General features: G+C 35.8%; 1 protein-coding gene across 16 annotated transcripts in view; it reads left to right on the plus strand.

The window, feature by feature from the left end:
* The window catches only part of CRPPA (CDP-L-ribitol pyrophosphorylase A), a 331,012-nt gene that overhangs the window by 94,911 nt on the left and 210,106 nt on the right, over positions 1 to 25,995 (plus strand). For all 16 annotated transcript variants that reach the window (XM_032483917.1, XM_032483907.1, XM_032483909.1 and 13 more), the window contains 2 exons: positions 10,400 to 10,474; positions 10,924 to 11,016. In XM_032483917.1, coding sequence (XP_032339808.1) covers positions 10,400 to 10,474; positions 10,924 to 11,016 — 168 coding nt within the window. The remainder of the gene's footprint in view (positions 1 to 10,399; positions 10,475 to 10,923; positions 11,017 to 25,995) is intronic.

A 25,995-nucleotide genomic window follows, 5' to 3' on the forward strand; every position in this document is an offset into this window, starting at 1 on the left:
ATTTAAAGAATATCACTTTATACTTATATGTTTCCCATAATAATTGAGTTTGGAGATGCATTTTAACTATTTGCATGCGGTATGACTGTACTCACACCATAAAGTAGAAGATTCTGTTGTTCTGGTGATTTGACGTAAATGATGTCTCCAAGTTTTTTGTTGTTTAAGGGAAACTGAACTAAATATACCCCCTTGAACTTGTAGTCAGAATAAATTATCCATGGCATCTTGGTATCTGAAAACTTGTTTTCAAAGCCTACAAGTACTGGTCTGCTTAGGCTAAAAATCTCTTTCTCTTAATACCTGCAATTACTGTTCATTGTGCGTGAGTCAGACAGAGTATCTCCTGCTTGACCAGTCAATTCAGATCTCTCATAGTCAGTACCAAACTTTCACTCAGTGCTAACTCTGCTGTGGTCCAGCATACTGTCTTGCTCGTGCTTTGAAATGATGTCATTTTTTCTCACTTTTTCATGCAGCATTCTGTTTGATTGCATGCCATCTTTACTTGGCAGTTTTATGTTTCATTTGATACTTGGTTTAATATTAGGACTTTTTCCATGAAGTTCTCATTTTTCGGGGTCTTAGGCTTTCTAAATGACTTACCAGCAGTGGTGGTGGTCTGCATACTTTTTATTGTTATTTATTCTTCTGCTCATCTCTTTCACCATCTCTTTTATCACCAATCCCTCACACAGTGCTGTTCCTATGGGGGAGCCAGATAAATAGTTGTGGTTAATGGTGATAGGATGATGAACAGGCAAGCTTCTGGACTACTTCTCTACCTGGACATCAGCCAAATGTATTTCTGGAGATAAAGAGGTAGCTGCTGGGCGTACATCAATCATGTGGACAGTTGAGAAGCTTAGTACACCCAAAAAGTTATAATTGATTTCCTAACCAGAAGAAAGCTATTTTTTTTTCTTTTACAAAAGGAGGGAAGAGAAAGGAAGTAGCAGGTGTTGATGAGATGAAGTGTGTATATATATAAAATCATATTTGTAACTTCTAATGAATGCATAGCTAAATGGAATAAGCTATTTATAATCTTTAGTAGACTAAATCGTTTATAAAACTGATTAGAAACAATATTTGATGTGGGTTCTAATTAGTTATTTAAAATGATATTTTGACTCGAATGTAACTGGTACATACTTTATTAGTACATATTTATATGGAAAACAAACCCTAATTACACTTCTCTATACGTCTGGGCAAAGTCTTATTATTTAGACAAAGTTAATTTTGTAAATATAAATTAGATTATGCTATAACTTTGTGAAAAATTTGAGGGAAAATACAGTTGAAGTGATGAATTCTTTAATTTTACTCACTTATGATTGCCATACTGATAGATTTAATGAAAGAAATAGGTAATTTGTTTTAGATGATACAGCAAGGCAACAGCTTCAGTAGAGTCAAGGTTAAAGTTACCTCTGATTGCTCGACAAAGGCACATTCCTCAGTAAATATATCTACTGAAAATGAGAGAGGACTTCTAGATTAACTATCTATAACCACTTGCTTCAGCATGTGATCCATGGACCAGTTAGAACAACATCATCAGGTAGCTTGTTGGAAATGAAGATTCTTAGACTCCACTCCATGGACCAATGGAATAAAAGTCTGTATTTTTAACAGGATTCCCAGGGATTCTTATGCATGTTGAAACTGGAGAAATACAGGTTTACACTTAATTTTGTCTTCCCAGTATGATCTCCATGAGGACAAATTGTCTAGTTCGTTGCTGTGATCTCAGTGTATAATCTAGTGTCTGGCTCAGAGCCCTCACCGAATACTTACTGGTTGAATGAATGAAACTCTAATCCATCTTAATCCAGTGGATGGAATACCCTACTCTTTCGGACTTTCTAGAAAAATTAAAACAGGTAAGATTTGTTTACGACAGCTTGCCAATTCTTAGCTTGCAAGTGTTTTATGCATTACTAAGAAATATAAAGAGGTCATATTACTGTACATGCCTTTTTAGCATATTATTATTATTTACAGAATGGGTAATAGTTACAAAATATGCCTGCCAAATATGATTTATGTGAGCTATTACCAGCCACTTCTCATTTACTACAAAATTGTCCGTTAGTTATATATAGTATAACAGTCCAAAGTAAAACTCAGTGGAAAAATAAGCTTAAGCCGATGTGCACTTGGTAGCTTTACATTTTGTTTAGACACTGTCTACCTTTGGATGTATAATCTGTATAATAAAATTTGAGCCTTGAATTCGTTGTGATAGTGCTCAGGTTTGTTAAGATTAGGGCCTGTATTTTCCATTCCACAGTCCTTATAGTTTTGCTTCTGAACAGTAATTGGCCTTCAAAGGGAGTTGTAACAGTGAGACAAGGATGTGTAAAGGAGGACTTCTATTAAGAAAGTGGTATCACAATAATCACTCTGTTATCCTCACCAACTACATGGCATATATTGAATGCCGTGGTTCCAGAAAGCACTTGACTCTTCCAGGATAAAATCTGGAAACCTGAATTGGAGGACCTTTCTTAGATACTTTCTTCCCTTTCCAGGACCCAGAAAATGATCTGAGTTAGGGGATTGTGTGTGGCAGCAGTTAAGCTTTTTAGTACTCAGGAGATGTCTTCTGGATGAGGTGTTTCTTGAGTTGACTTTGGGACCTGTAGTGTCACTGTCCTTTGAGTAAAGACCTATGACTTCCATGATGAGTTACTAGTTACCTGAAGTAAATTGACACCCGGTGTACTCGACAGGTTAAGTGTGTTGAGGGTCCAACAGACTACAGGCTGAGTACTACTGCTTACTGGCTGTATGATATCAGACAGGTTAGTTAAACTTCTGCGTCTTAGCTTCTTTGACCATAACATAAAGGTAATGATGATACTATGCATAGGTATCTTATGTGATTTCAGTGAGATAATGGCCTAAAGTATACAGCACAGATTCTGACAAATAGTAGAACCTCGATAAATGGAAGGTGTAAAATGCAGAGGGATAATGGAGATATGGTGATGTGTTAAAGGGTCATTTAAAATGAAGTTACTTGAGAGGTGAGTGGAGTAAGAGCAAACATTTGATACAGCGCTGTGTGCCAGGATGCTTATTAGTGCTTTACATGCATTCAGGCAAACAAAGATGAAGGACATGGCATCACAGTGGATTTTAAACTTCATAGAACAATAATATATGGGGGGGGAGTTCATGGTCTCAGGAACAGAGGCAGTGTTCACTACATTATGCAGCCTTGCAAATGGATCTTCAGGGCTGAATGTTAGACTCCAGCTTGTGCACTGTGGCTTTATAAGCTGCATAATTAAGGAAGCACCAGCCCTTTCCCCAGTGTGATACAGGACTGGGATCCAGCACCACTGCAGCATGGCAGAACCTTGGCTGTAGTGCTCCTCCGCCTGCCCAGTATTTAGGATTGAGACACTATCAAGACTTTGGTTATGTCTGACAGGCTAGGGTTCAAGTCTTATGGTGGCATCTGAGAAAGTAGAGGGCCACTGGTATGATCCACCAGCTCAGTGTTCTTGGTCAGAGGTCCATAGTCAACACAGCATGGCAGAATGGTAACCTGATTGATTAACCACTCCAGAACTCTGCACGTGTTCATTGTCTTAAAGCTGCAGCTTTTTGTCTCTGAAGCTTTCCAGGAGACCAGCCTATAGGGAAGAAGCCCTGAAAAAGCTCATCCTTAACTCTCACATATCAATTTAACTACTCTCTTCCTCCTGAAGTATTCCTTATACTGGCGAGTGGGGCTTAAGTAATTCCAAAGCCACATAGCAAACTTGTTGCAGAGCCAGATTTAAACCCCCAGGGATCTTGGCTGCAGAGACCATGCTTTTAACTATAGAAAAGAGCTTTAGAGCTGATTCTAAAAAGACAGAAAATAATAATAGAGTAAATGCTCAACCTCCACAGACGTCTAAACATAATCATGAAGTAAATGCTAATTGGCAACTGAGAATTTGAAGAGTGAATACTTCTTAAAGGAGTATCTCAGGTGGAGGTCACTGAAAATGAAGACAGAGAGGCTCTTCTCTGCCTGAGCACCCACAGCCAGCGGTGACTCCACTGATAAAGACAGTGACTCCACTGATTGAGATTGACTCCACTGACTGATGAACTGATGGCCCAGACTTAGCCTTCTGTTGACAGCAGTCATAGCTACATAAGATTCTCTGCAAAACTCTGGATTTGCAGCTGAGAAATACTACCCCCGCCCAGCTTTACTGAGGTATAATTGACAGATAAAAATTGTGTATATTGGATGTATACAACTTGATGTTTTGATAAATACTTTGAGATGATCATCACAGTCAAGTTAATAGATCCATCACCTCACATAATTACTGTTTTCTTTTTCTTTTTTTTTTTTGTGGTGAGATCACTTAAGATTTTCCCTCCTTGGTAAATTTCAACTATCCAATACAACACTGTTAGTTATAGCCACCACGCTGCACATTAGATCCCCAAAACTTACTCATTGTGCATAACTGAAACTTTGTACCCCTGGACCAACATCTCCCCATTTCCGCCAGCCCCTGACAACAAGACTTTTAGCTGTTAATGTATTGTCTACAGAGTGAAAGGTGCATTCCTCCCTGATTGCCTTATTTACATCCACATTAGTGCCCTTGTTTGAATGCAAGGGAGGTGAGAAATTGATGGATTCAGATTCAGAGATGGTCCAGCCAACATGTTCTGTAAAATGAGGGTTGGCATTTCAGAAACACATTTTTGAACCTCTGACCCATGGGACTTGGACCAGAGCCTTTCAGCCTTAGTGAAGCCTTAACTCTTTTTAAAATGGGAAACATTTTTTGGTAAACCAGCTCCCTTCCTAACATCCCTACTTCAGATAGTATTTTGAATATGCAATGTTTGCATTTAATTAGTAGTAAATATTTTCTAATTTTTTATGACATAAGGAACGTATTTCATGGTGGAGTTTTTGTTTTTGTTTTTTTTTGTTTTTTTGGTATACTTTAAAAAATTTTTCTAAACACATTGGAAGGTTGTTTTGAATTTTGTTTAAATGTTCTTTGAACCAAAATATTTACAGAACAAGGAGTTCTAGCCAGCAGATTGTTCCATTTGTTGTGTTTGAACGTGGAAGCGTTAGGGATGACAGCAGATGATGGTGCCATAGAACTTGTTCATAAACAGCCTAATAGCTTCATCTAAGGCGGTCTTTGTTTATTAAAGGTGTCAACGTCTCCTTTGCTGTATTTAGGTAAAGTCTAACTTTCTTTACTCAAGTATGGAAAATATTGTTTGTTCTGTTTGGGAGGAAAGCAATATGACCATAAAATAATTGTACTTAACTGGAAACAATTATTAAGAGTCTCAATTTCATGATGGAAAAAAAAATGCAATTTGGTTTTGTGTGTGTGTTTTAAGGGGGTAAAAAACAAAATGAAGGCTGGGAAAAAGTCAGATACTTCCTCTGTCCTCTGTACTACCCTCAGCAGAGGCAGGGAAAACTATCAGTGCCTACCATGTTTTAACTCTGTAGCTTGTTTAAAAAACAAACAAACAAACAAAAAACAATGAGTAAACTAGACAGTTCATACTAGAAATTATCACAACACACATAAATCTGATTTTTAAAACCTGGAAGAAACCTAAAGTCTCTCCCTATCCTCCAAAATATTCTCATAGCTTTTGGTTCTGAAGAATAACAGTAAAAATCTGAATTCAAGAAGGTTAAAAATTCAAAAGACAGAATTGCAAGAAATTAATAGAGTGGATAACTACGGAAACAAAATTAGAGCAACATTGTTATAGAAATAATTAGTACATTAGAAACAGATATAGCAAGGGTCTGGCTATTATCATAGAGGGAAACTTGAGATAATCACAGTGTATTCCAAGTAAAAATTAAACGGTAACTAAAAGAATAGATGTAAATGATAGTAAAGGCATCCAACATATGGATAATGTTTATATATCAAGTAGACAAACCAAGAAATTATTCTGGGAATGTGAAGAAAATTTCCTTGAAGTGACAGACTGATTCCATCAGACCTAAAGGGCATATGTACAGGGAAAACTGAGGAATAATAATTGACAAATATGTTCTGATTCTGATTAAGATTTTGAATTTCCTCATGAAGAATTCTTCAGGTAGGCACCTAGCAGGGAAAAACAAAAACTTACAGAAAGGAGGATATTCTGCATGACCTCTTGCATCTCGTCAGCACTCATCATCTGAATACATACAGCGAAGCATTGTCTGTAAACTCTGGAGAGAATGGAAGTGAAATCTAAGAATTTTACCACCAGCCAAATTGTCATTTAGTTAGAAAGACAATGGGAAAAAACTTGAGCTGTAACTTCTATCAGTACTTCCTGGTTAGAACTACTTGATACTGAAATTTACCAGTTAAGTGGTGAATGGAGAGTGGGTAAAGGCCACACGGACTAAGAAGGGTCAGGACAGAGCTCGGAAACCGTGTTGAAGATAGTGGTACCGTGACTGCGAATCTGGAGGGACAAAGTGTAGACCAAACTTTCATTCTCAGGCAAGCCGTTCTTCCAATATAAAAGCAAAAACTAAAGGAACGTAAAAATGGTGATGCTTTTGTTTGAAAAACCAAAAAAAACTGCTTGTTGCTATAGTTCATCAAATAGAGAAGTGAATTAAAATGAATTTAGAAATGGAGAGATTTTGTTTAAAACAGTTCTCTTATATGTAGATATACTGTGTCTAAATTGTGTGAATTATGGCTAGAATGGGCTATACGATTGTAATGAACCTTCTCAGGGTAACATGATTGACTAGAACTAGCGTGAGGCTAGAATTAAAATGTGCTGTTTCTTTCTTAGAAATCGAATGTGTTGCCATTGAAAGTCCAGTGACTTAATCTTGTTCATGATATCTTAATGTGTAGAAAAAGCTTTCTGTGAGTGAAGAATTACTTGAAGTTTAGCAGCACCTTTAGTTTTTACTATATTCAGATTTTTTGCTAACATTAAATAATTTAAATATGATAATGCACATGAACCCATTTTAATGTATTAATACTTTTGTTCCTTCATCCTTTTGTCCTATCAGCTTACTGAATATATTATTAGTAGAGAATTGTTAAAATTATACTTATCCAATGTTCAGGGTGATTATTTCCAGGTAGCAGTATTTTGGGATGAATTTTCTTTGCCGTTTTAAGAAAACTTTCACATAGTTGATTTTAAGAATAGATGCCTCTTTTTCCCTTTAGCAAGACCTTTAAATAAAACTGTGGTAAATTTTAAAAAACTGACTTGTCAAGTACTTGCTAGTGACTAAAAACATGAATGTTTCTGTCTTTAAAGATTCCATACCCTATACTCAAGAATTTTTATCAATTTAATACTTAAAAAGCTAAATCACAGTATCCCTTCTGTCCTCATCCTACACCTTATGTATGTGCGTTAAGAAAATTTTAAAAGTCACTTTCTTTGAATTCAGAATTGGCTTACATTTGTTGAAGTTAAGCTCTGGTGATGCGGTCGCCTTACTTCATATCTGTTAAGTCAGAAACTTGACAAGATCTGAAGATCATACCCAACTTGTGTGCGAACATGCACACCAGTATCATAAACACTGGCAAAAGACCTGAAGCTCTAGGGTCGGAGAAAAGACAGTTTGTTACAGCAGTAGCAGTAAGGAGAATGGCAGCGCGGCACTGATTTTCTGAATGGCAAATCCCAGGGGGAAATGCAGGGAGGGCTAAGTGTTGCCAGGCAGTATACAGCAGTCTATTTTAAGTTGATGGTGGCTGAAGTTTGAGCACATTCTAAAAAGCACTACATTTTACTGCATATTACATTTTATGTTTTTGATGTTACAAATTTTTATTTTTGTATCACTTAAATAATTACTAGATACAGATGGTTCTACGACTTTGGTTCTTAACCTTCATACTAGCTATATAGGTGGTTGATCTACTGCCTTTACTATATGTTTGCCTTTACTAGTGACAGTCTTTCCTTCATAAATTTCTTGTTTCTACTTATAGCCTTTTCTGTCTAAAAAAAGTCCTTTTAACATCTCTTGTAAGGCCAGTTTAGTGGTGATGAATTTCTTTAGCTTTTGCTTCTTGGAAACACTATTCTGTCCTTCAATTCTGAGTGATAATCTTGCCAGATAAAATATTTTTGGTTGTAACGTTTTTCCTTTCTGTACTTTGAATGTATCGTGCTTGTCACTTCTGACCTGTAAAGTTTATGCTAAAAGACAGCGGATGGTGTTATGGGGGTTCCTTATAAGAAACCAGTTATTTTTCTTTTGCTGCTATGAAGATTCTCTCTTTATTTAAATTTTGACATTTTAATTTTAATGTGTTTTGGTGTGGGTCTCTTTGGGTTCATCTTGTTTGGGACTTTATTTGCCTCTTGGACTTGAATGTCTGTTTTCTTCCCAAAGTTTGGGAAGTTTTCAGCTATTATTTCTTCAAATAGATTTTCTAGAGCTTTCTTCCTGTCTTCTCCTTGTGGGACCCGTGTAATATGGATTTTACTTTGTTTGATGTTGTTCCAGACCTCCTTTAAACTATCCTCATTATTTTTTTTTTCTTTTTGTTGTTTTGACTAAGTCATTTCCAATACCCTGTCATCCAGTTTGTTGATCTGCTATTCTGAATCTTCTAATCTGCTGTTTATTTCCTCTAGTGCATTTTTCATTTCAGTTACTGAATTTATTATCTCTGATTGATTCTTTATATTTTCAAGTTCTCACTGAGTTCATCCATTCTTCTGTATTTTCAATGAGCGTATTTATGACTATTACTTTGAACTTTTTGTCTGGTAAACTGCTTATCTTTATTTCATTTAGTTCTTTTTCTGAGGTCTGACTTGTTCTTTTGTGTGGAAGATGCTCCTTTGGTCACCAGAGCCAGATGCTCTGGGAGTAGCCCCTCTGTGGGGTGCATGTGCCCTCCTGTTGTAGTTGGGCTGTGATTGCTGCAGGCAGGCTGAAAGAGTGTGGTGTTCTTGGCCTGGCTGGCTGAGAGGTCTGGCCAAAACTGCTTTAGATGTGCTGATATATGGGGCTGGCTTCCAGCAAGACTGGCTGCCAGCTCTGGCTGCAGCTTTTGTGGGTGTGCTGGTTTGCAGGGCTGGCCCCCCAGAGCAGGAGCCATTTTGGAGGGGTGCAGGTGGAGACCACCTGTTGGGTGGGGTGGGACAGGAGCTACTTTGGAGGGGCCAGCTGGGTTGGATGGATTGGCTGTGTTGGGCTGTTTCTCAGGGGAATGCCGGGATGGGGCACATGATGTTAGTAGGTTGATAGAGATTGACAGAAATGGCGTCAGGTGCCAGGTAGGTGGAAAGAGAGTTTAAAAAACAAAAAGCAAAACAAACAAACAAACAAAAACTCTGCCAATGCTTCTGTCCCTGAGAAAGTTCTGTCAGATTTCTGCTCATCCAGCACATGCTCCCAAATTAGTGAATCTCCTTTTTGTATTGTCCAGGCACTTTCCAAGCTATCACCTCTGTGCTTGAGCTCAGAGGGAGTCAGTTTGTGCAGGAGCTCCTCAAGAGCGGAGTCCTGGTTGTCCACAGCCCTCCAGCTCTCCCAGATGAATGCCCTACTGGTTTTCAAAGCCAGACGTGCTGGGGCTCCTCTTCCCAGGGCAGGTCCCCCAGGCTGAAGAGTCCATTGTGGGGCTCAGACTCCTGGCCCCTCAGGGGGACCTTCATGGTTGTGATAGCCTTCCTGCTGGCGGATTGCTGCATTCAGGGTGTGGGTTCTGACTAGACTGCATCTCTGTCCCTCCTACCTGTCTCAATCTGGCCTTTTCTTTATATCTTTAGTTGTAGAAAATCTGTTCTGCTAATTTTTAAGTTGTTCTTAGAGATAGTTTTATATATAGTCACATTTTTGGTTTTTCATAGGAGGGATGAGCTCAGGATGTACCTACTTGGCTATCTTGATTTGGACCCTCAGGAGAAGTCCTATTATGAGAATCTCTCATTGCTCTCCCTGTCTCTAGTCAGTCTATGTTCAGTTACATCTATCCTTTGTACCTGTAGTATTTAACATGTTCCCAGAACTCTCTAACAATTCTTGTCTAGCCAACATTTAAATTTTATTCTAATATTCTATATAACATGTTCTTTGTATAAGAAATACCAGGCTACTTGCCTGTTCCTGGATATATCTTGAGCCTTTCTACATTTTTTTTCTTATCTAAAACTATATCCTATATCCTTGTTTGCTATAATAATATTTAGGGTTCATAGTTCAAATGTCTTTTTCTTAAAAGACTTCCTTAAAAACTTTATTCTGAATTATTTTCTCTTTATATATGGTCCTTGGCTTTATGTGCCTGTAGAAATTCTGTGCTCATAAAGTTGTTGATGTTCACGTTGGTCTTTCTGTCTAGTTTGTAAACCCTTTCCTCTAATTTTTTTCTCCTAGCATGTGAAAGTCATGTCTGGCAGAGATCTTCAGCAAGTCATCTTAGAGCAGTGCTACAATTTTGTTTGTGTGAATGTAAGTAGTAAATACAAACGATTGAAAGCAGTTGAGGATTTGTATAAATGTAATGTGGGAGAGAACTTAGTCTTCTTGATTATTAAATACTTGAATTTAAGATTTTGGTAGGTGGGTTGTGTTACTTACTATGTATTTGAAAATGTTATTTTTTATTTTTTGAAGTAGGGAAACAACATTTTCTAACAAGCTAATTCCCATAATAAGAAGAGGATGGTATTTCTTCAGATAGTAATTTCAATTTTCAGTATAAAGCAGATAGGATGACACAGGTTTGGATTAACAAATAGTTTAAATTTTAATCTTGTGGGTATCCTTTAAAGTTCTTTGAAAATTCAAAATTAAGTTTGAGAAATATTTTGAATGTTTATGTAAAAGTTCTCCACTTTTCTCCATGAATTAATGGTTAAGTCATTTAAGAATTTCTTTTCCCTTTTCTGGTCTTGCAGGTTATGACCTCTGATTTTGAAAAAACCCAGAAATTACTGAATGTGCTTGATGAGAGTAATCTTTCCATTTTATATCCTGTTGTTGTTATTTCGGTAAGTGAATTAATGCAGACTTTTAAAACTTAAGCTTTGTTCCTTGAAATTTAACTTTTCTATTTTACAAAATTTCATCCAACTGGGAAAATTCATCCAAACTCAAAAGAAGAAGCTCTCCTTTGTGGATTCTTGACCTTTCTTGCTCTGACTTCTCTGACTGTGTGCCCTATTACTGCAGCTATCTGGTTGAATTGACAGGTTTGAAAAATAATTTAATTCAACCTAGTGAACCATTGCATTTATTTTCCTTCATTAGAATTGCAGAGTGTATTGCTGAGTTGACTAATTGTTTAGATAATGTGATTTTCATATGTTACCAAAATGCCATTAGAGAAGAGATCCCAAAGTTAAAAGAATAAGGGGGAGGAAATCAGATGGAAGAAAATACTATTTGATTGTTTCATCTTCTATGTTTCATGAACAGCAAAAGTAGAGCAACACATGAAAGAGAAGTCCTAGAAAAATGCCCCATGAAAATTTGGGAGAAATCTTTTCTGTGAAATACTAGAAGTGTATGTTCAGTACAGAATGTACTTGATTGGCATACTAGCCTGTGTCGCAGAGGGGAATTCCAGAGGCCAGGCCTTACAAACCAGCTGAAGAGAAGAATCTGTAGTCTGCCGCATTTTGCTGTGGGAAGGGGTTTCAAACATGAACTTCTCAAAACAGTGGCTTAGCAATTGCCATTCCTAAAGGTCAGTCCCACAGTGTGGGAATTTAATTCTTGTTAGATAAGATTATTAATACAGAATAAAGATAATTTGCACTAAAACTAAGTACTCTAGACTGAGCCATGCAAGTAGAAACAAATTAGCAATTGAAGGAGGTTTGGTTACCTCACTGGCCTATTGTATTTGGTTTTATGCCCCGAAGATAAGTTCCATGGGTGTTGCTGATCTTGGAAACCCAAATTCCTCATGTGACAGATTTTAATAGAAATATAGATGTTTTCATTGAGTTTTTTTTTTTTTTAAGGAACATCGTGAAATGCCCTCAAAAGCTGGAGGGCTCTAAGGCTCTATAGGATGGAGTTAAATTCAGAGTTTGATTTGACCTCTGTTCCTCTCTCCATATTAACTGGATGTGTTCCTAGATATTATTCTGAAGAGGCAGTACATTACTGTGATGAGAGCAAGAGCTTTGAACTCAAAATGTCTTCATTCCTTGGTCAGATTATTGAACTTTTCTGAGTTTTGCTTTCCTCCTTTTAGAAATGAGGCTAGTAATCCCACCAAGGATTAAAACCACTGAATGTAAAGTGTAGTTGACATTACAGTGCAGGGCCCTGGGCAGCTTTGCGATGTTAGTATCATTTAAAAATCTAGCTCCTCTCCTTTCCAATTTGGGTGAGACGACTCAAATTTCACGTCTGCTGCTCTAATCTGATTCCTGGGCTCCAGTCACGAATTGTTCAGCATTGTATTAGGTACTTCCATTTGACTACGTGACTATCTTCTCACACCTAGCGTATCAGATCTGTCACAAGCACATTCTCCAGTAATAGACTTCTCTCAGTGGAATTCAGTTGTGGCAGGCACCCAGGGGTGATGTGTGTCAGCTTTGAATTTTCCTTCTACCTCTTTCCTCTGCCTCTCTTCATCAAATACACACACACACACACACACACACACACACACACAAAGAATTTTTAAACACCTACTTCTTGTATTTTATTGGTAGTATTGTATCTCACCCGCAGTCCTTTGTATTGCTTCCATAGATAATTGACTTTAATTTTCTCTTGACTTGTGTTGAATTGCATTTCATGTATCCCAGTAAATTCCAGGGTTTTTTGTTTGTTTGTTTTTGTTTTATTTTTTGGCTACTTAGTACTCTGTATCAAATAAAGGGAAAAGATAGATAATACTCTACTTAGGAAGGAAATGTCTACTAGAACTGGTTGAAGGATAGTATTATCATAAGTCTTCATACTATGTCAGTATACTGTAAAAACTATAAAATATTTACTTTAAATTGGAGAGTTGTCACTCCATAGATACGTGTTTACCCATTCTTTTCCTATTGCATAGGTAGACTCAGTATAGTGATAGTAAGGTTATTATTGAGCTTAGTGGGAAATTTTACTAGAACATCCCCAGAATCTGTATCCTTGGGATGGAACCACCAATCACTGAAAAGGTAGAGTAAAGAATGCTGCCTTCTTGGATTGAGAGTCAAGTAAATTTTCCTTGGATTTTTCAATTGTCCTGTAAATGGTTGTGTGAAGGCTTCATCTTTTTTCCTTCCGATGCTGGTTTACTCTCAAACGGCCAAAAGGCCATTTCAGTTTCCCTGTGACTTAAAATTTGACAGAACCATTCAAATATTCCCCAAATAAATAGTTGTCTGGAAAATATTATGATAATTGTAAAATAAAAGACTTAAATTTGAGTCTAGTTATCTGGGGACACAATTTTCACATTAGTAAGTGGGAAAAATATATGCACATATATGCATACAGTGTGGGGTATGTAACTGTGAATACATTTGCAGACATATATACATATGTATGTAATTTAAAAGACATTATTATATGTACCAGACAGCTTAGAGGCTGTGGTGCATCTACTTTGCTTCTATCTGAATTACTTTGTGGAAGATTAAATCAAGACAAAAGGACCCTACCATAGGGAATTTTTTTTTTTTAAAATAAGGCTTTTGTTAAGCACTTTCCAAAGTGAAATGAGTTAGGAAATATTTAATGTAGAAGGTTTTTGTTACCTAAGATAAATTGGCATAGATTAAGAGGCTACAGCTTTAGCATGCATGTAAAGAAAGGAACAAAATTTTACCATGAAGCATAAGAAAAATAATTGGGGCTTTATCTTAAAAGAACAAAAATATTTATTAAAATAGTTTTATTTTATCTTCTATTTAAAACATAGGTTATGTTTGCAAAAATAAACTTTTTTGAATAATCTTGTAGACGTTTATATGATATTAAGCTGTGACATGCCTCATTTCAAGGGGCCACTTTGCAAAAATATTTTTAGATTTTTTTATTTTGTAAAAAAAATTCTTTATTAATGCTTTGTTCAAAATATCCTTTTGGATCAACTATTTGGTCATCATACTTATTCTCTGTTTATATATTTTAAATAGTTTAATTTGCCCAGATTTTTATTCATCGATGATGTGAAGTATGATTTAAGGATTTTACCAATGTTAATTTGATCAGCTAAAAATATTTTATATTTTGGTAGCTATAACTTAACTGTAATTATATTGAATTAGCAGAATCTTCCATATTTCTACAGTCATTTAGACACTGACTGATGGTAAAAGAGGTGTTAACGTTAAAGTGGGCAGAGATAGTTGGTGGGGTCACTTTTAAAGTACTCTGTTTCTCAATGAATCTGTGTGTGTTAGGATGATGTTTGTTACCCTATGCAGTCTTTTAACTGTGAGCCTTTGGGAACACATCCTTGGATAGCAGGCACACCTTGTGCTAGACTACTCTCTATTTGGGAAAAAAAGAACAGAACAGTCTTTTTAAAATCAAACTGGTTGTCCTGAGGGAATTAAAAAGAATTTAGATCCCTTTCTGTGTCTTTTAAGAAAAAAAAAAAAAACCCTTTTATAAACATTAAAAACTGATGCTCTCTTTTGTAAAGTTGTGTAGGGATTATGTTTGAGTCCTTCTCAGATGTGATTTCTGATGCTGTTCAGGCTATTTTATAAGTTATCAAGGACCCATGTTTTTATCCTGAGCTGACTGAAGCTTTTGTTACCCTCTCTTTGTTGAGATTACCAGGGGGTATGTAGTACTGCTAGCACCTTTTTCTGATTGCAGCTGTCAAGAAGATCATCTGAAAGCTCTTCTTGGAATCACTTGCTGCAGTAGCTATCAACATTGGACATGTCCATTTCTGTTTTCTACTCCTATTAGGTGTTTTTGTTTACAACTTAAGTAATGATGAACAGATACTTAGAAAAAGTAGTATTTTAAATGTATTAAAATAGTAAAAGGTAAATTCATAAAATTTCCGATACAAAAAAAATAGGCTTTTACTTATATTATACAAGACACAAAAGTGCGAAGAGTCTGAATTGTAGGCTGAGTTTTTTGCTTAGAAACTAACCATCAGAGAGGTGTTTTCCCCCCAGCAATAGAGAAGAATGTTTCAGGAGACAAAACTAACTGTAGCTGTTTTCCATCCAAGATTAGGCAAAAACCAATTCTAAAACTGTAAAAAATAAAAAAACAAAAATACTTTCTAGATCCAGAAAATAAGATAGAGATTCTAATTTTGGGGGATCTTGCAAGATTTCCAAAAGATATCCTTTAGTACTACTGTCCGATGAGATAATAGACGTTATATTCTTATTTACTCAATGAGTATAGCTGATTCATATAATAGGTACCAAAGAAATGTTTAACTTTGAAAAGCAGAAAGAAATTGGCCATGAATCTAAGTAGAAGTTAAAAATTGAGAAATGAAGCATACTCTTTAATTTGACTTGATAAAAATAGTTTATCACTTTCCATGGTACAATAATTTCACAGTAATTGTCTGGAAAATTACTCTAGAGCTCGACTTTCTTCTGACAGTGTAGACTAATTTTATTGGTGCCGTATGAGAGATAGGAATCTTTTCATGAATTTACTTTAGCAAAAAATGTAAATTCCCATATGGAATTTTAATGCTTTGAAAAACATAAATAAACCTTCAGAAGTGCCTAATTTAGTTCTAGTTACCAGGAAGTAGTTTATTGACATAGCAGATCAGAATACATGATCTTTAAAATACTTCAGAATGTTTAATATTTGAACATGTCAGCAAATAAAAAAATAGAAGCCCACCACCCATTGACACTTGATACTTCACATCTGGGGAAACTGTCACAGAGATGTAAATTGCTTCCAGAAGGTTCCACAGCTCACCAGTGGCCGAGCCAGAATCAATCCAAAGTGCAGTTTACCATATACACTTGTTACTTTTATGCTCTCATGAGTGTGTTAAATAATATGGAAAAAGATTAAAAATATACATATACACATATATATGTGTTTAATTTTTCTTCCTAATAAAGAACAAATGACAATTGGAAAAACATATTGATTCCTTCTTTTAAGTGCTAATGGTTTCTTTAGCTTCAGAGTACTGAGCCTTTATTGAATTTAAGTTATAAAAATCTGTGATCTTGTTAAATTTCTTACCAGAGCTCAGACATGTATATTTTTCACCTTTTACTTGACTTCTTGCTCTGTGCATTTTATTCTGTTAACCCTATTATTGCTAGACTAAGAAAATGTGTTTTTAAGGCAACATTTCTTACTAAACAACAACAAAAAGAGAGCTTCCTGTTGTAATTCTTACTGCCTCCATATTGGGTCTGCTCTTCACAATGTATGATTTACCCTTGAACAATACTAGTTTGAGTTGTGCGGGCCCACTTACAGGCAGACTTTTTAAAAAAAAAACTACTACTAGTTGGTTAAATCCATAGATGTTGAGGGACTGTGGGATGAAGGAGGAATTGCATATTCAGAGGGCTGACTCTAAGTTATGTGTGAATTTTCAACTGCACAAAGGTTTGGCATGCCTAAAACCAAGTTGTTCAAGGGTCAGCTCTATATGTTTCAGGTTCCTAGTTTTTTTATATTTATTTCTGATGAATATCTTTGTGTGTGTGTGTGTGTACATGCATGTGTGTGTGTTTAACAGACAGTGAATGACCTGGGGAGTATGTCCAATTCCTTCTACTCCAGTTTCAGCCATGTTGCTACTGTGGCCTTGTGGATACATTGATTTTTCCTGAAAATTACAACTTTATTTTATGTTAAATGTTCATGATGTCATTACTTAAGATATATTAAAGTTTTCTCTTTCATGTTTGTACACAGTTTGAGTGGCAGAAATGCAATCACTTCCACAAATTCTTTAAATGTTTTCATTTGTTTTCTTCAAATATCATAAATCTCAGGTATTTCCTGCCTAAATCAATAATAAAATCTAAATACTAGTTTAAAATACCTTTGGGACCATTTTGCAAATTTAGTCTTTAAGGGATTCATACCTAAAGATGAGGAATGATGAAGTCATTCTTGTAGGAGGTGTTAAATAGAAAGAATTGACTGTTTTCTTTGTTTTGTTTTTTTTTTTTTAAGTTTTAGCAGATCTTTTCTTACGGCTAAATGGTTACTGGAAAGTTTGTGTTGTGGGATATAGAAAGTCCCTAAGATTAATTGTGATGGACATGTAACTGATGATGTGTAGAGAAATGATTCTTAGAGGACATACTTTCCTAGGAGTCTTTCTTTTAATGGATAAAGGCTATTTCCAGATAGAATGATGTTCTAATGGATATAGAAATGGAATGAATTCCAGAGGACTTTTCCTCAGTTTACTGAATAATTTTTTTCTTGACTAATACAGGGGTTGGAATCATTATCTAATTTCCAATTTTATGTAGTTTACTAGAACTTTGTCAGATGAGCAAAGTTGTTTGTGAATTTATTTGCCTGTGATGTCCTAGTAAATCAGTTTATAAAATTTAACAGGAAATGTGCAGGAGGCAAAAATCAGTGAAATGAGCACCCTTTGTTGCGTTAATTTTAGCCCTAGGAAAGGGAATAAGCAATTGGTTTGATCATCCGTGTTTAAAAAAGTACGCTATGCCTGAGGATTTCTCTTAGGAGATTTGTGTGTGTGTGTGCACTGGATTCTATTTAAACAATGGAAGTTGCCTTTAGCTTGATTATGTTATGCTATTTCTTGACAAAGATGGAACCAAATATATTTTCAATACCATTTATTGTTTTAAAATTGTGTTATACTTGTGTAATAATAAATTAGCTAATACATATGTTAATATAAACATGCCAATGCTTTGTTTATAATATCTAAACAAATTTTACTTCATGGAGAAAAATATATCATTGTAAAGGAGGTGTTGAATAGAAAGAACTGACTTATTTTTACGTTTTAGGAGATCTTTGGCATGGTAAGGATGTGAACCTGGAGTGGGGTTCAAGGTACAAGTACTTGATGTGCAAATAACAAGTGTCTACCAACCTCACCAAGTTATTTCACAGCTCTGAACTTTAGGTCAGAATCTTTATCTGTAAAAGAGTGGGATGCCCTTGACTGCATCTAAGAAACTTACCTTTCTAAAAACGTTCTCTATGCTACAATATTTTGTGACCTCTTTTTTGTACAATCCACTATGGATGTCTTTTACATATGGATATAGTAGAGCAATTCAGATTATTAGAGTGACACAAAATATATATCAGGTGTTATGCTGTTCCTTTTTTGAGTGATTTTTTGATACCTTTCTATACTTTAATCATTATCATGGGTTTTTTTAAATGGTGGTTTCTCTTATACTTGTCCCATTCTTACTTATCTTCCTCTTTTCATAGTCTGGTTTCTATTGGGTTAAGTCTAGCTCTTCACTTTTTGCATTTATTTCTCTTTTTTTCTCTTTAACAATAGTTGCAAGACTGATTTCCCTTCCCCTGCCCCCATGAAATCTATCCTGCCCTGTCTAGCCCAGGCCCAATCTTCTGAAATGATTTCTTAATAAAATTCACACCAGTGCTGCTGCTTACAAGTTCGTTTAAAACTTAACTTTAGGTGGTGTCTAGTTAGCACTTTTCAGGGAACTATCCTAGTGTCTTCATTATCTAACTAATTGCTTACTATAAATTCATATAACATTTATTGAACATCTGTGTGTCAGGTATTTTGACATACTTGTAGCTTATTTAATAATGTAATCCTTTCTTCAACTACATTTTTAGAAGAATGAGGCATTTCTGTATATGCTGATTTTCTGTATATGCTATTTTATCTTGATCATTAAGTAAGGAAATAATCTTATTTAGCTATTTTTGTTTTTGTAAATGAAGATTCTTTATAATATGAGCTTAGCTGGATGACCAGAGTTAGCCTGGGGAGTATCTAGTGGTTGGGAGTTCACAGGACCCCGGTCACTGTCTGTCCCTTCTATTCACCACCCTAAGGTAAAAACTTTAATTAGGTCTATTTGAGAAAAGTGCATCTGAGCCTGGAATAAAAGATCAGGATCGGTCTTCTTTAGTGTAAGGGAGAAAGCTGAAATTTGGAAGACTGTGCAGGGTACGGCTATCAGAGAAATAAGGAGAAAAGCGTTTCAATTTGCAAAGAGCAGCACGTAGAATGATCAGAACTGGAAAGAGCCAGTGAATCTGAAACAGAGAGAACGGACTACACATTAGAGAGAGTTAAGGTGAGGAACACGCAGGTCTTGGTCAGGGTTTGAACTCTCTAAAGCAGCAATGCCCAGTAGAAATTGATGTGACTGGCTTTGCATTTTACACATCATTCTGGATGCAGCACGGAGAATGGATTAAAGTGCTCAGAGAGTTTGCCTGATGCTTTTGATTTCATTCAGAGGCTATTACGATAGTCCAAGAAACAATGGTGATGGCCAGGATTAGGGTAGTTTTACAGTAAATACACAGAAATGGCTAGAATCAAGATGTATTTAAGAGATAGAAGCACGAAGAATTGGTGCTTGATTTAATAAGAGAGGGGAAGTATAATTTTCAATATATCTTGTGAGGTTGGGTGAATAATAGCAAGATAGGTGACATTAAGAAGGATTTTTTTTTGCTTTGCTTTTGAAGGCCGAATAGGCAGACAGTTATCCCGAATTTGTTGGCAGAAATAATTAGAAAGATTTTGTTCTTTCAGTCCAAAAGCTTTCTAGTTGTGTGTGTGTTGGTGTTACGTGTTGTGTTTGTACAGCAGTTTGTATCCTATAGCCTACCTGAAAAAAAGTCAAGTTATACCCTTCCAATGCCTCCTTAATAATTAAATATTAATAGAATTCCAGGTACAGGCACAACTATGATTTTTCATATTATAATGCTTTTGCCAAGTCTTATTTAGTGTTTGTGTAATTGATCATCTTTTCTATGAAATTTTCTATATATTAATGCTTCACATTCTGAGAAGAAGCCAAGTCAAAAACAATAAAATCTTCTCCATGGGTTGAATCATTAGCAGACAGGAAGATGAGAAGAATATTTCAGGCCAGAGTGCTATTCACTTAGGATAAAACTATATAGCCACCTAAAAACAGATTACTTTGGCAGTTTTCTGGAAGCCTCAACTGTTCTTTTATTGGGAGAAAGGAAAGGTGATGGAATCAGTACAAAAAGCTGCTTGATCCAGACATGCTTTCTTTGCCTTGAACCGCTGCTTCCAATAAGTTTATGTGTGGTGCTTGTGAAAAGTAGATATGATTCAGTTTTCCAGGCACCAGAGGTATTATTTTATGAGATTTGAAGCTTATACTTTTTCTACTTAAATGCTGGATACTTTATTCACTGTACCTGCTAAGGTGGAATGCAGCAGCTCTTGCCAAGATAATCCTAGTGTCAGCAATGGAAAATTCTTACTTGGAATGACAGGACAGTTAAGCCTGCCTGTCTCTTCTGAGTGCTCTGATTATTATACCCATTTTTAGGTTTTTTGAGAAAAAAGCTATACATTTCTGTTTTAAATTTAATGTGTTTACGGTAATAACTGAGTTCTGGGATATTTTTTGCCCAACCAGTGAGACTCCAACAGTGATCTTGTGTTTCTTGTTCTTCCCACTTGTAAGAAATGGGACTCCCACTGTATTTAAGAACTTCCCTCACCAAAATGTGGCCTGCTAATGCGTATTATTAGTATAATTATGTTAACGTTAGTAATAACAGACACTTACAGGATGCTTGAAATAATGAGTCACCTTCTTTTTCTTTTAAAATAAATGATCCCATTTAATGCTCAGAGCAATCCTGAGAGTTGATTACTGTAGATGTTATTACCCGCAGTTCAAGAGTGAGCCTCGTGCTCATTTGACTTTGCCACGTGACATTCATGAGGGATGTCAATACTTGCCCTCTTTGTTAAGATTGTTAAGAAAAGGATCCTAAAAATTGTTCAGTAGAATGTGCACATTTTTAAAGAGGTAACTCAGGTTATTTTCTTTGCTGGAATCTGATATAAATTTTTTCTGTTAGAGGTTAGCAAATTTTTCTCATAAAGGGCCAGATCATAAATGCTTGAGACTTCGTGGGCCGTATGATCTTTTCCATTCTGCTATTCCATTCTGCTCTTGTAGTGCCAGAGCAGCCTTAAAAGAGCTGTCAAACAAGGGCTGTGTTTCAGTAAAACTTTATTCACAAAAAACAGCCAAGAGGCTGGATTGACCCCATGCGCCCCAGTTTCTTGATCTTTGGTTTAAATTGTCAGTCTGAAGTGATTTCTTTGCAACAGTTACTTAGTCCTTTTCCTAAAATGTCTATTAGACATTTCTTTAATAGACATACACTGTTTGTGTCATCAAGCCTCATGTACCATTTCCTGTTTTTTTACATCCAGTCTTCATTATCCCTCTGTTTTGACAGGAATGTTCAAGCACTTGAAGTTTAAAAATTTGGATTCTTCATCTTCTGCCCTGGGACTGTCCCTCCCCACAGTCCCTCTTTTGTTTGCAGTTTTGACCTCATCAGAGCCACCATGACAGATTTTGCTAATTGCAAATCTACCGCGCTACTCTCATTGTGAGGAAGGGGAAATTTTCCCTCTGCTCCTCTCTTGGTTCTTTTGGCTGGTCTAATAATTGACACAAGGTAGAATAACAGAAGAAAAAAAATGAATGTTGTATGTATGAAGCTTTCTTAGATGTTGGTACCCAAGAGGGATCACAGCAGGCTGTTTACATCGCTTTTAGACAAAGAAACAGTACATTTGTGAAGAACTGACAAGACAAACTTAAGCTTGGCTAATAATTAGTGAAGAAACTAAGCAGAGTTTGCGTAGACTTTTCAGCCCTGAATTCCCTATCTCTGGCCATAAGGGTATCTCTTGACCTCCTGGTACAGGGAGAGTGACTTCCATGTGGGAAATTTATTACCTGCTCTCTGGGAGATGTAGAGGAGGCTCAGAGTGTCCTTCTTGTTCCTGCTGTTTCTCAAGTAAATGTAATTCAGAATACTCAGTATGTCAAAGTGGCCTATCCTGGGGCAGCCTGCTCCGAACGCCATCATTCCCTGCTGGATAAAGCTCAGTCTGATCATAAAGCTTTGATCTGATGTGGCTCTTGCTTCATCTTATCATCCTGCTTCTCCTTTCTTCACTGAGCAGTTTGCCCTCTGGTAATACTGAACTGCTGTAGTTCTGCACGTGCACCATGTCATCTGACACATCTATGTTTACTCTGGTGAGTTTTTCCACCTGAGGCACTATTTTTCTAGTGTTTGCTTGATTGACTTTGATCCTTAAAGTTTGAGTGACAGTACTTCCTCTTGGAATCCTTCCTTGACACTCCTGTGCTCAGTCTTTTTTTTTTTTTTTTCCTTTCCCAAGAGGAGCATACATAGGCATTCAGAAATGTTAATTGACTTGATGTTACTTATGTCTCCTATCCCGCCCTGTTCCAGTGCTGCCCACCACAAATAGATGCTTTGCGGTGACTTGCAGAAATGAAAGTGGCTGGGAATGAGGAATGAGTAGAAATGGCATCTAAAGTAATGGCTACATTCTATTAAGGAGAATAATACTGCTAGTTTTACCTACATTTTTAGGCCGTTATTTACTCTGTATAAATTTAAACATCATGAATTTTACTATATTGATTTATGCTATCCTCCTTTCTTTTCAGTATAGTTCAATTTTTTCCATTTTGCCTGTTAGAAAAAAATTGTTTTCATTCAAGAACCATAACTGATTTGCAGATACCTGTTTCCATTTTTTATGAAGCATATCTTGTGTCAATAAATGACTGTTTATGTTTTATTTTATATTATTTCCTGCATTTACCCTAACAAGTAGCATTAACCTTGAAAGTGTTTCTCATTCCTAAGTGGAACTTGATTTTCCTCTTATAAATTGAATTTAGGAGGTGATTTTCAAACATTTTTGTGAGAGGCATTCTTTTTTGTTTCAAAATAAATTCTAAATCACTACTATATTAAGCAAATGGAAAATTGCATTTATGAGCATTAATTTTATCTTTTAGTTCATGTGCATAGCATTTACTTATATATTTACTTAATGAGAAATACTGAGGTATCTTGAGAAAGACAAAAGTTTAAAATCAAAGATTATGGGTGATAATTGGAGGTTTCTTCATTTAATCCTGCGATTTATTGGGATTATGCAGTAAACTAACCTATTAGATACTTGAAGAAGGGGTTTTTCTTGCCATCTATCTTTTTCAATTAAATGGATTCAAAAATGAGTAGCCTGTACCTTGTCATAAATAGAAAATTTAACAAAACTTACCTTCAGCATAATATGCTAAGTGTACAATATATCAACAGATTGTGATATTTTACTCATTCATGTTGTTCAGCTTACTCTTACGCTATGGTAAAAGCAAGTGCTAAGCAAATATTTTTTAGCCCTGACCATTCACTTCAGCTCAGCACACACATGCCATGACATTGAGTGTCTTGTAATAACTTAGAGAAGAACCTGAAAAAGAATATATGTATGTATATATAAAACTGAATCACTTTGCTATACACCTGAAACATTGTAAATCAACTACACTTCAATAAAAAAAGACTCAAATCAAACTTATGAAAATTATAATACCTAAGATGAAAAATATGCTTAATTTTTTTTTATATTCATACCTATGCATGTCTTCACACATAGAGCTCCAAATATTGGCATGTTAGGCTGAGGTTGGTCCAGATCTCACTGATGCCCTCCTTATTTTTCCTTTTTTTTTTTTTTTTTTTAAGTCTTTTTCTCTTTTCCCCCTTTATTTCATTTAAAATAGTTTCCATTGCTATATTTTCAAGTTCACGAAGCCTTTTTTCTGCAATGTCTAGTCTGCTGTTAATCCCCTCTGGTGTATTTTTTTTAAATCTCAGAGGTTATTTCCAACTTTAGAAGACAGGGTTAAGTCTATTTTACATCTTCCTTTTCTCTACTTAACACACTTTTTTTTTTTTCTGTAGCTTTTTGAACAAATGGAGCACAGCTGTAAGATTGTTTTAATGTCCTTTTTTATTAAGTCTAATAGCCGTCAGTTCTGCATCGGTTTTGATTGATTGACTTCTCCTCATTAGGGGTCATGTTTTTCTGCTTTTTTGCACATTTGATTTTTTTTTGATTAGCTGGTAGATAATGTGAATTTTATTACCTTGTTGAGTGCTGGATGCTTTTGTATTTCTATCAGTATTTTTGAGCCTTATTCTAGGATACAGTTAATTGGAAACAGTTTGACCCTTTTAGGTATTGTTTTTATGATTTTTCAGAGGAACTAATCAGTGTATTTAGTTCAGTGCTAATCATTCCCAACAACTGAGGCAGTCTTCTTAGATTTCTATCCAACACTCTGTAAATTACAAAGGTTTCCAGTCTGATTGGTGGCTACCACCGCTCTTGCTGACCCAGGGTGTGTATTAGGCGCAGTTTGGGGGCTGGTTTTTCCCAGCCTTAGGTGGTTTTCTGAAATGTGTGCACTGATAAGAGTTCTGCTTTGTATATGAGGGAGTTACTGTGACAATCTCAGAGTTCCTGTTCTGTGCCCCTCTTTCCTCTCTGGTACTCTGCCTGGGGGACTCTAGCCACCTTTATTGCCAGAAGCCTTAAACCTGGGTGTGTGGTCTCCACCCTGCAATGTACCACGGCCTGGAAACTGTTTCAAGGCAGTAAGTTGGGGCAAATATAGAGCTCACCTCATTGGTTTCTCACCTCTCTGATGTCACTTGCTGCCTAGAGCATCATGTCATAAAATGCTTGTTTCATGTAGTTTGTCTATTTTTTTTTTTACTTGTTTCAGGTGGAAAGGTAAATTCAGCCCCTGTTACTCCCACTGGGGCAGAAACGGAGACTGGGACCATCTCAACTGAGAGATTTATTTCACATATTCATATTCCTTCACATTTTCAGGAATATGTTTTATATGTGAATTTTTAAAAAGCTCAGTCTGTTTTAGCTGATTCTGTAAGGTTTTACCTACTGTAACTAGATCTGGATTTACCTAGATCTAATTTTTCACAGCAAAATTTTAAGTAGTAACGTAACATTTGGGCAAAAATGAAAATTCCTTTTGTAACACACATAAGGTAATGACTGAGAAAATTAAATAAATGGGATGTGTGACCAGTAATGATATCATATAAACTTCTTTTGTTCTACATAAGTGTCACCCATTAGTACTTCCTGCAATGATGGAATCTTTGATTTCTATGTTTTTGCATATGGTATCCACTAGCTACCTGCAGCTATGAGCATTGAGGTGTAGCTATGATACTTTAATTTTTATGTAATTTTAACAAATTTGAATTACAATGTAAACAGCTGTATTTGGCTAGTGGTCACTCTAGTAGACAGTTTTATGTGGCCACTTTTTATATTGAGTGAGTTCTATTACCTGACATTGCTCCATGAAAAAAAAAAATCTCTTAGAAAGTAAAGTTAGCACTTTATTTTAATGAAAAATAGCTCAACAAAGCAGAACACCAGTCATTTTCTAATTTGTTATGGGAAGAACTGTAATTGAAATTTCTGGCTATTGTGTTTTTTCTCTAAGACTAATGTTTTTAACATTTTCTTAAACTAGCAGAATTTTTTTTTTTGTATCTTTCTATAGTAAGTTTAACCTTACCAAATCATTCAGAAGAACTATACCTAAGATCTTATTTTGTGTGTCTGCATTGTTTTGGTTAGTATTAGATTATGAATTTCCTGAGGTCAAAGAAATCCGAGATGATTAAATGTTACCAAATGACTGTTAACTCCTGAGATTATTAAACAATTATTAATTCCTGAAATTATTAATGATTTTTGCTGTATTTTTTTAAAAGGCCCAGAATGAATCAGTGGAGACTAGGCTAGTATGGCTTCTGTACAGAACATCCCTGCATTTTGATCACCTTGGTCATGTCTCTGAATAGTTTTTGTTTTCATTGTGTATTCCATATACTTCATCTTCTGAAAAGAGTCTCTTTCATTGTTTCGCCTCATGAAACAT

This window comes from Camelus ferus, chromosome 7, assembly GCF_009834535.1.
Source record: "Camelus ferus isolate YT-003-E chromosome 7, BCGSAC_Cfer_1.0, whole genome shotgun sequence".
Taxonomy (NCBI): domain Eukaryota; kingdom Metazoa; phylum Chordata; class Mammalia; order Artiodactyla; family Camelidae; genus Camelus; species Camelus ferus.